General features: G+C 44.7%; 1 protein-coding gene across 9 annotated transcripts in view; it reads left to right on the plus strand.

The window, feature by feature from the left end:
• Nucleotides 1–2,565, plus strand: part of C15H19orf12 (chromosome 15 C19orf12 homolog) — a 57,997-nt gene extending 55,432 nt beyond the window's left edge. For all 9 annotated transcript variants that reach the window (XM_040615001.1, XM_040615002.1, XM_040615004.1 and 6 more), the window contains one exon: nucleotides 1,204–2,565. In XM_040615001.1, coding sequence (XP_040470935.1) covers nucleotides 1,204–1,469 — 266 coding nt within the window. In that variant the 3' untranslated portion in view covers nucleotides 1,470–2,565. The remainder of the gene's footprint in view (nucleotides 1–1,203) is intronic.
• The last annotated feature ends 8,898 nt before the right edge of the window (nucleotides 2,566–11,463 follow it).

The following is an 11,463-nucleotide window of genomic DNA, read 5'->3' on the forward strand; positions in this document are numbered from 1 at the left end:
TGCGGTGGTCACTGGAGAAACTTGCAACGTATTGTGCTTTCTAAGGACTGCTTGCTCTCAGAAGAATGGATTGTGGGCGTGTTGCTTGGGGGGAAAAAGTGTGATCCTGTAACAAATCCTGTCTCAATAGACAAGGAACTTAGACATCAATACTTCTAGTGACTTTTGCATTAAGTGCCCCTAAATCAGATATTGATGTTCTCATAAAAGTCCCTTGAAGATGAATTCAGCCATTGTAGGCTTTCAAGTATTTCTGTGGTATCATGGGAAAAAATGCCAACTGCGTAAAAGCTTCAAATTACAGAATTTTTGTCTAATGAAAAACTGCATGCCTGTGAGTGCCTAAATGACTTTGTAGGAGCAGTCGCTGGCAGCGAGAATTTTGGAGGCAGGTCAGTTCTGATCACAACCCCACTGTTGTGAGGGCTCTCCTTCCTTCCACCAGGATGCCTGTCTCTGGGCAGCTGCGTCAGTCATGTGAACTGCTGTTGGAGAGCACTGTGTTGCAAGTTAGACTGGTCACTCTGAAAAGAGAACAGCCATGTAGGACTGCAAGGCTGGTGACTAAGCAGCAGCCACAATCACATCAGCTATAGAGGATCCCTCTGCTGAGGGATATCCTGGAATGACTCTTAATTAAGAGCATTTCTTGGCCAGCTGGGTTGGGCAGTGTGGGTGGAGTGCTGATTTGGTAAACGAGAGCATGAATGTGTCTAACCCCACAGAGCTGTGATGTGTTTGGTCTCTGTGAGCACCTTCTGAGGGGTGGACTTCATGGGAGTAGGAGGCTGAAAGATGTGGCTCTACAGAAGCAGAAAGCTTGGGTCAGTCTGGAAATCTCTAATAAGAGATCATGTCTTAATGGCACTGATAAAGTAATTGTTGGTCACCTGTTTTCCTTGGGCATGGTTTTTATTTAGTAGTAGAGCTTATCCTAAAGAGAGACCACTGCCCTAGGAAGTGCTGTTTTGTTTCTGATTTCTGGCTTGAAGCTATTTGCTTTGATTGTGTAAAGAGTTCCTTTGTGATTGCTGTGGGTGTAAATAGCTGTGGTGCTTTGAACATCCTGTGTAAATCTAGTTAAAGTAGACACAACTCTGCATTGATTTCTCATAAAGGTGGGAACATTGTTGATGAAGGCTGTGGATAGAATTTCAGGTTTAAACCTTAACTGGTAAGGAGTAACATCTCTCTCTTTTCCAGGAGGAGCATTTGGTGGATTGCTTGGTGCCTGGATGACCAGTGGACAGTTCAGGCCAGTTCCTCAGATTTTATTGGAATTGCCTCCTGCTGAGCAGCAGAAACTGTATGATGAAGCCATTGTTATTCTCAGGCGCTTAGACTGGACCGATATTGCTCAGCTGACTGCTCTTGTAATGGGAAATGCTAGTCTTCAGCAGAAGTTAACAGCAGTGCTGATAAATTACCTGACCAAAGAGCTAAGAGCAGAGATCCAGTATAGAGAATAAACCTTTCCAGGGCAGGCTTTTTACAGTGTAATGAATTTTACTCTGACGGTTGTGATTCTTCAACATAGCAGTTATTCATAATTAGTAGTGATAACTAATATAGGCAATTCTAAGCATTGTTTTGGGATGGGTTTGTTTTCTTGTAATGATGGTATTAGGTTACTGCATTATCCTGACACTGACTTGCTATGTAATTTTGAATTCCTTTGCACTAGGACTGAATTAAAAGTCGCTGAAGGGAATTATGCTTTTCTTACACTAATGTATCACTAGTTAGAATTTTCAAAGTCATTGTGTTTTATTTGGAAGATTTAATCCTGTTTGTGTAAGTGCTTTAAATTTCATCTGTGAAGGTGCCAAAGTAGCTAGGGCACTTTGAAGGATTTTACCTACTGTCTGTTTTAGTCCTGCAAAGGAAGATTATGAGAAACCATGTTATTCTACTGTGAACTCAAAGGTGTCAATCCTTACTTTATTCTTTGTTGCATTTTTATTGTAGTCCTTGAGTTATTTGTTCCTTTATGTAAGAAGTGAAGTCAATGCCTAAACAAGATTTAAAGCAACAGGTAAACAAACTGTGCACAATTAATTGTTCCTGGTGTCCTAGAATGGGAAGACATGGCAAGAATACTCTTCTACACATTTTTTTTAAAGGGGAGCTGAATCTGCCATTTTTGTACTATCCCCAGGCTTAGGATTGTCATTTCAGCATTGGTTTCTTGACTGAATCTGAACAGCTGGTCCTCTGTTTTCATTCAGCTATTCATAAGAAGCATCATAGTGGTCTGTGTTTTCCTTGAAAGTGAATGAACTCTTCAAGAAAGAATACTGAAATTTGAGGAAGAAGTCTTGTACTGGACAGCCAGTAGTTGGTAGCGGGGGTGAGGAGTGACATGGTGGCTGCAGTTAACACTGAAAGCTCCAAATGCATTGTTGCTGAATGTCCCAGCCAGTTTTTCACCATTTGTTTCAAGGCACTTGTAAGACAAGTTTGTGAGTCAAAAAACGTGCAGGTGTGCCTTTTTTTGTATGTAAAACCATGTGAAACTGCTCTGATAATTTCATTTTCCTCCTAAAATAAAGATACATCTCTCTGTGTGTGGTGAGGTTTCTAGAAGTTGAGTTTTCAAGGGTGAAGCTCTAAACTCAGAAGTTGCTGTTGTATACATTTGATTAATTTGCTTCTGCAAGTACCATTTGCCAGTTATAAATTCAGTGTACTTTCCTGCCTGGCGTGCAGGGCAGTGATCGTTATTCTCATAATTTGAAAACACTTTTTCAGTGATGTGAAAGACAGACGGAAGTGAATGGTAAGTGGGCGCTCCTTACTTTGTCATGGTTTTATAATGCCAAGCCTGAAATCGGCATTCTTTCAGTTTCATTGACACATTACATACACTGCACTGGCTTTTTAAGACTTTACATACTCTGTTATATCCATTTAAAAATACTGTTTTAACGAATACAGTTACTTTATATTTGCAGTCTTCTAGTTATTTCTCAAAGTAAGTTTACTCTTTCCAAAATAACAGCAGATGATTGAATGACACAGTAGGATGGAGCCTGCCATCTTACAATCAGCTGTTCAAACCCAGACAAGAAAGAAGTTGACATCTGATTGTAAAGCAGGCCATAGGAAAGGTGTTGGTTTCAGTTAATTTATAATAGTATCCAGTATTTAAACAGACCATTACAAGTTTCGGAGTGATTTCAGACATCAATATCATGACCCTCATTTTACAGGTATTCATAAATTCAGGCCCAAATGTAGGTAGTCGATTGATTTTTATCACTCATATCAATGTAATAGACATGAATGGAGCTTAGATTATGTGAGTCCTGTCTGCTCTCCCGTTACTCTATTTCTTAAGGTATTCTTTTAAATGCTTTTTATTATACCCTTAGAAATAATAAAGCAGTTGGAATTACCATCTTTTTGCCTTCATTGTAGTATGAAGGGGGCATATGTCATATGAATACCAACAAAATTGGATCTAAGTAGCTCAGAGTTCTGTATGGACCAGTCTAGCTTATGTTAAACCTCACAGCTGCTGTGGTCCCGAGAAGCTTTATATTCTGTGCCACAGAGTAGCATGCTCTTGGTCATTACAATAATTTTTACTTCCATAGGTTTTCAGATGAGTGAAGTAGAACCAGGAAGAAGTGAATTGAATCTGTTTGTTCTCTGTTTCATTATTTAACAGGTTTGATGCTTGTGGAACTTCTTGGAAGGTAGCAAGTATCTATTTTCAAAGTGGTAGCAACAGGCTAGCAGTTTGGTCTGAAATACGTTTCACTGCTGGTACTGGAAGAGCAACAGAACCCAGCTCAAATGTTCGTCTCATGTGAACTCGGACATAGGAGAACTAGGAAATAACCGCTGCTGATTGCAGACCTGATACATAACTACCGAGGAAGAATAAGCATGGCACCCCACAGTGGTTTTGTGGTTTGTATTTTAGTAGCTTATAACAGTTCATACTGTTGAATACTGCAGAAAGATCAAATTCTACCTTTATTGTTCTGACTGTAGCCCTATGCTATCATACTGAGGTCACCGTGATATTGGTGTGTGGCCTTCTGGGAGGATTTGGGCAAGTTAAAAGAACCTTTCAGCAAATTTAATCATTGGAGGAAAAAGACCAGCTGCATGAGTATGTATTAATATCCATCTGTTGCTGCTCTCTGGTAGAGACATGGCTGTCCACTGCTGCATCCCTTGTTGGTATTGGGAGAACAGCCACAGGCAGGAGATGGCATCTTCTGAAATCCATTCCAGCTGCATAATGTCCAGGCTGAGTGTGAGGCACAGCTATTGCCTAGGAAACGAGGTAACGCAGTGCCAGCAGTTTTGGGAAGCAGCTGAAAAAGTCACTATGGGGAGATGTACATATTTATATAAAGAAACCATCTGTGATGCTAGTTATTAACCTGGTTTGGTTGTAGATGTGACAGAATCAAGCTAGGTTTTCACTGGCAGATGGTGTATTTTTAGTTAAAAATTCCTTTTTTTTTCTATGTGTTTTTTAAGCTGTCTGATTTCAAAATAGAAAGCAAGCATAATTGCAAAGTGTTATGTTAGCAAAGAGAGGGAGTATCTTTTTTTTTTTAAAGAAAAAAACGATCCTGAATTCAAACATAGATTAGTAATTGAGATGTGCCATCTAGTGGCAATTAGATTATTTCTTAAATTTGGACTATCAAGGCTGTCAGTATATGGATAACACAGTTATCTTTTTCCATGAAAAGTAGGGTTAAATTCTTTTTTTTGCTCTTACTCTGTTAAATTCCTGGCTTTAATGAATTTTTATTGGATTAGAAATATCAGTCTAGCTTCAGACTGGACTAGAATTCATGTACGTTCCCTGCTGAAGTTGGTTTTCTGGTGATTATTATGTGAGCTATGACTGCACAAATATTTACTGCAGCTGCATGTCACATTTAATTATAGTGAGAAAATACACAATCAGGCAGAGGAGGGCGGTTTCACCCTCATGATTACTGAAGGACAAGTGGATTTTGTGAGCTGAGCAGCAGCCAGTTTGCAAAGACTGATTGACCACAGTTGAATTGGCAAGCCAGTAAAGAGTAATTGCTTGTTGCTTGGAGGATTGCATTTCTTTGTTCGGTTTCATCACCTTCAAGGCTGCATCTGCAGCAGCTCTACTTGGGCCAGTGCAGCCTTCGGAGTGGTGCTTCCCTCTCACATAGACTGGCCTGTGTGTAACTGCTGCTCACGTGGACCCTGCAGGACCAAGGAGTTTGGTTGGGCGGTGAAAATTCTCTGTTCTGCTAGTCACTATCACAGCGCAGACTTCCCAAAGCTCCTGTTGCCAGTGGCATCACGGAGACTCCCAGGCTTGGTCCTTGAGGAGCATGAGAACTGCAGCAGAGGCCTTGAACTAAGGGTAGAGAACAGGGTGCTCAGGTGGTGCACCACGGAGCCCAAGGTACTCCTGAATCATTGCTGTGGTTCTCATCAGCTGGACGTTTTACAGATTGTGGTGAGATTTTTCTGCTGTGGGAAGAGGGTTCCCTGTATTGCCCACCGACTCCAGAGCGCACAGAGAACTGTGGAAGCAGAGCAGTCCTGAGGTCCCGTTGACTGGCTGATGCTGAGTTTACAGCAGGCAGTGAGAACCTGGCCAGCAGCGGGGATCTGCCCGGGGTGGCCAGGCAGAGAGCTGCTTTGAACCTCAGCTGAGGTTTTGCTGAGTAAGTACGTGCCCCCACGAAGGAGGGTCTGGTTACTCCAGTCTTACTCCAGTCTGAAAAGTAACACAGATTAGCGGTACACGGGCAGATTTTCTAAGGACAGCCTCTCCTTCCAGGGCTACACACCTGCACCTACGGAGGGTGTTGGTGGGGAGGAACATTCCCAAGCAGGAGGGTCTCCATCTCAGTCCGAGGTCTCCGGTGGGCTGCTGTGGAGGGGCTGCTCTGCAGCCACCTGTGCGGGGCTCCTTGCCCCCCTGGGGAAGCCCCTGGCCACGGTGCCTCTGCAGGCTGCTGCTCCCCAGCCCGTGCCTGCTGCTCTGAAGGGCAGGCTGGTCGGCGAGGTGCTCTGCTGCCTGGCTGAGGGCAGCTTGTTGAAGGACGCAGACTGATCTGCAGCAATAGTTTGCTGGGGTGGCTTTGGACAGTCACCCAGCTTCCCCGTTCCGCTGCTTTTGTGTGAGATGGTGGCGACAGCACCTGGCTGTTAAAAAGGGCTGTGCGAGGTGGTGGCTGCTGACGGTGGGGCATGATGCTACCAGCGTTTTGTTACTATCATTCGATTATTTCTCACTGTATCACTTGAGAAGATTCCGGTGGTGCTATGTGTTGTCCTGTCTGCTGTAGCCCAGCCACAGGGCACTGTGCCCTGGCAGAACTGCTTCCCCTCTCATAGTCCACGATTTATAGCTCCTGCCATAGGTGCTTCAGTGCGTGGGGCACGGGGGGGTGGATGGCTGCAGTCACCTGCTCCCAGTAACAGGCACCGCTTTGGGGGGCAAAGCTTGTGCTGCAGGGGACTCATGTGGGCCAGGGTAGCTGCTCTTTTGAGGCAAAACTCTGGCACACGCAGCATGAAACTACCGAGACCCAGTGTGTCCATGTTTCTTTCAGAGGACAGCTCTTTGATGATTGCAACCCGATGGTGGTTAGCATGCCTTTATCTCCCTTCTGCTTGGTTTACAGGAAATTAGTGTTGCAGAACTCACTGAAAGATCTTACAGAAAGGGATTGTGTTCAAAGTCATTAAGCAATTTGATTTTACACAGCCATGCCCTCATGGCATACCTGCTCAGATGGTCTGACGACGATTGCTTGTGCACAATACGGAGGATGAGTCAAATCCTCGCTTCATTGCCTGCGTTCTTCTTGATCGTAAGTGATGAACTATTTGGACACATCTTTTATATCCTTTAGGATATCTTGTGTATCCTATTGCTATTGCCTTCCTGCTAGCCCCTTAGCCCACTGGGCTAACAGGAGGAGGGCTGGCATCTGTGGTTTGCTGCAAGCTCCGCCACTGTCCTGCTGCCCGCACTGGCTCTGCTGTTCAGGAGCCGTCTGCGCTGTGGGACCCCCGGCATCTGACCGCAGCGACGCATTCCTCCGCTGGATGCAGTGGCATCCCTTGCTCTCCATATAGGCCCCTCTTGTAATTGCTGTTCTAGTGCTTTCACGTACGTGTATTTCTGGTCATACATAATTTATACCAATCTTAATATTTCTGTTAAAAGCTATGTAGATTCATGTGGAAATTAATTTTTTCCATTTTTTCCTCACAGCGTTGCAGCGGCTCCAGCAGTGCTCACTAGTGGAATAGGGGCACACTCAAGGGTTTAATCCTGTGTAGCTGCTGTGGTAGGACCTGCCGAGCTCAGTTTCCACCAGCAGTTGAGCAGCACTGGTGCAGCCAGAGGATGGAAAAGCAATGCGTTTTTTTCCCCAGAGTAAAAGCCCTTACAGAGAAAGCAATAGCTTCTTAGAAAGGCTATCATTGCTTGACCAGCTGATGTATAACTCCAGACTAATTGAATAGCAGACTTTCAGCTGGGTTGGAAAGCTTTTAAAAAACCAAAGGCCTTTGCATTGCAGTGAACTAAAGCTATTAGGCCCTAATTAAAACATGAGGTTTCATCTTTACCTTTCTAGAGATCACAGAAATCTATGTATTTTTCAGGCTCTAAGCCAGAAATCAAACATTCATCACATAATTGCAGTAAGTGTGTGCTAATACTTCTCATTAACTGTGATTTATGAATTCCAGAAGAGCCTAAGAGGTAAATATATAAAATTACTCTGAACTCTGCAAAAATGAAGGCATTCATTTCTTTGGATGACTGTTCAGCAGGAAGGATTTAGACAAATGTGAACATTATAGCTTTCAACATTTGGTAAAGACACTGCATTTGGACATCTCTACCCTCGCAATTCCCTCAAAATGGTCTGGTTTCATCTAGCGTCGCTGCTGATGTTTCAATGAAGGTCTGTCAGCAGGGAAAGCAGTGCGGCTCGGTGGAAAGCCCGTTTTGCTGGGCCTCAGGAGAGGTACCACCTTCCCTGGATGTTCTGCTTGTTTGCTGGGTGACCTTGAGTAACTTCCCGTCTCGATCCTGAATGCGTTTTCTGGTAAACGCTTTGTAATCTATCAATAGGAAATGGTGTGGTACAAAAATGTGATAGTGCTATTATGCAGCTAACCACTCGCTGATCCTGCAGTCAGAGCTCACGCATCGGAGGAGGAGGAACGTAATAAATGTTAGCAGAGGTTCGCAGCCATCGGGATGAAGAAGAAACTGCTAGGTTGTGAAATGTAGCTACTTACTTTGTTGCAGGGGAATGAAAGATTTACACTGGTGTTTGACCTTAACTAATTAGACCCTGCACAGGAGTGCCTAACAGGATACAAATGTTTTGTATTTCTTATTTCCTGCTCAGTCTCGGTGGGCAGGAGTGATTTAGGGTGAAATTAAATCTTTCCTGTGCTCTGACATGCTGCTTTGGAGTAGAGCACTCGGATATCCCCTTGTATGTGTAATGTGAAGACAGCAAGAAGGGTTTGTTATTTCTGCATCAGTCAATAAGATATGATTAATAATCTTTGTCATTTGGGGTCAAAACTGATAAAACAAAAGCTTTGAAGGTCTTATTTTTACCTCGCCCTGCTGCAGATCCCTGAGCAGCTCCTTCTGTTGAGATGTTACAACAAAATAATTGGAGAATCAACCAGCTGAGTCAGAATCAGCCCCTGAACTCTGATAGAGGTAGGAGGGATCCCGGCGAGAGAGATCATGGAGCCGGAGCAGATGTTGCTTCGCCTCGACTATACCACACCAGCATTCCCTCCCAGCTGGAGGAGATCCGCATCTCCTGCTGAACTGTATGAGCCAGTGGGTGAAGCCTATCCTGGGCTCAGAACTGTAGGTAAGCTCATTCTTCTGATATGTGTATGGATTTCCAAGGTGATTTTTCGTTCTTGCCCAGCTAACTCTGCCAACAGATAGTTCCTCTAGATTTCTGCCCTCTCCCTGGCAGGCAATTCTGCTTGATACTGATGGAAGTTTTCTGCAGAAAGAAAGGAGGCCAGGGCAGCTCTGACTTTTGACTGCCACCTGTGTTTACTCAAACCTCTCTGGCTCTAAGGATCCCACTCTTTCAGGCCAAAGTAAGGTGGCCATCTAACTTTTCTACCTTCCAGGTTTATTTTAAGCCCTACATAACCAGATTTTCAAAATCCTCAGTTAAAAGATTTGCTCCCTTGTAGAGCAGCAAAGGTTACAAAAGGCACAACAGCTGAATGTAATATTTGGGCTTGGGAGAGACTGAGTGCAAGAGCAAATGCTTCTTTTTTGAAAAAAAAAAAAAAAAAAGGCAAATTTACTCAAGAAAACAGGGGACAAGGCAAAACAGTTCAGCAAATACTGCGTTAAAGCGGAAGGCTTGCTGGAGTATCAGTAAGAATCAGCTGCCTGCTCTGTGCCTGTCCATGAGCTGAAGTTCATGCAACAGACTTTGGACCAAACTGCAGTTTATTAATTGCTTATACAGGAACAAAGTCAGTAATAAAAAGCTAAACAGGGTGCTGGCAAGGCAGGCTCTTGGATGTGATTTTGTTGGTTTCCATAAAAGGGGCTTGCTTGCTTTTTCCCAGCCATTCTCTCCAGGAATCTGTGTATAAAAATATTTGTTCCATAACCACAGCGAACAGCCTCCCATCGCCTGGCAGTCGCTTGCATACTTGAGGCTTTCTGCTGTCTCTGAAGTTTAACTCCGCAGGAGCCTGTGCTGACGCTGAGTCTAATCCTAATTTCAGGCTTTCAAGTCCTCAGCCTGGCCCGTGGGACTGGGGCTGCTGACAATGGCGGCAGCACATCCCCGGTGAGTACAGGGGGAAGATTAGCCTTCACGTTGTGCCACTAATGATAAGTAGCAATGAGGATAATAAGGAGCACTCTTGTAGTGCTTTACGTCTTCAAAGTGCTCTGCTGATACTAACTAATTAAGCTGCCACGCAGACTTGCGACAAAGGTATGTATTTCTATTGTGCATAATTTAACTGTACTGTATTGTTGTGCAATAAACCAAAATTGGATGGTGCCTTCAGATAGCAATCAGGAAATCAATTAACCAACTCCTGGCTGCTCACACCCCAACAACTGAGTCAGCTTCAAAGCTGCCCCATGCTTTTTGGATAGCCTTGGTGCATCTTTGGGAACCTCAAATACTCATGCAAAGCAGCACAATGCCAAATATTTAAAAAAGTGGCTCCAGTGTTTCGCAGCAGCTCAGGTTCCACCCGTGCCTATGGCCTCCGCCACCTCTTGGCCCTGCCCAGAGGATGCAGTCCCAGTGCCACTGAGTTAAACCCAGCACTGCTCGGCTTAACTGAAGAGCCCCAATTTCTGCGCTGCTGGTGCTGTGTTCTAATTACAGTGTCGTACTGGTGTGTACTGGTTGCAAACGAGAATAAGGTCATGCTGTGCTGCGCTGACGTGTCAGGGAATAGAGCGCATGCTCTATGTACCTGCACGGTGCCAAAGCCTTCCTGGGCAGTGAAGCCACTTGTCCACAGCCCTCTGGTGCCTGCCATCCACCGCTAGCATTGATGCGAGCCAGCAGCCAGCAGAACAGTAGGTACTGGTTTATATTGGTAAATGCCACCAGAAGAAAGATAACCCTGATTATGTAGTCACAGTGCTGGGCTCCAAGTGACCTATTTTCTCTCAGGAAAGAGCTTGAGGTCACTGTGGACAGATTTCTAACAATACAGGCTCAGTGCTCAGCAGCAGGTCAGAAGGCAATGTGAAGGTTAGGACTGATGGGGAAGGAAATCAAGAAGGTGGTAATAAATGTTTTTACGTCACTGGATAAATCCAGGTAGCGGCCACATCTTGAACAGCCTGTGCAGGCTGCTCAGTCCACTCTGATTAGTCCTTTTGGAGTCAAAAAGGGCATTGCAGGGCTACGAAGGATACAGAGAAGGGTAACGCTGTATGGGAGGACATCTGTGTAAAGAGAGATGGGCTGGTTTAAAACTGTTCAACCTGGAAAGGATGCTAATGGGGAGAGCTTTGGTCATGGCGGTGAACAGCACAGAGGTGAACGGGAGGAATGATACCGTGGCATGGAAGGCAGGGTGCACCCGCTGGGCTGGCGGGGGTGAGGGGAAGAGCTTGTTCCCACAGTGTGTCGGAATGCAGCGCTAATTGGCACAGGATGCTCTAGGTGCCAAAACACAAGTGTGTTCGGAAAGTGATTAGGCAGATTGGTGGCAGCAAGGACTACTAAATGCACCGGTCCACAATCATTGAGAAGTTTCCCACCATGGGCTGCCAAACGACGAAAGCAGCAAAGTATGGCTCTGTAGGTGCCTCTGGCATGGCATCCCTCATCATTTTGGGGTAGGTGAACTCTGGCTCTGGTGTATTAACACTGCTTTCATATGTTATCCCAAACACATGCAGCGCACAATTTCTGCAGTATTGTGCCAACATATGTGCTA

Source organism: Falco naumanni, chromosome 15, assembly GCF_017639655.2.
Source record: "Falco naumanni isolate bFalNau1 chromosome 15, bFalNau1.pat, whole genome shotgun sequence".
NCBI classification, from domain to species: domain Eukaryota; kingdom Metazoa; phylum Chordata; class Aves; order Falconiformes; family Falconidae; genus Falco; species Falco naumanni.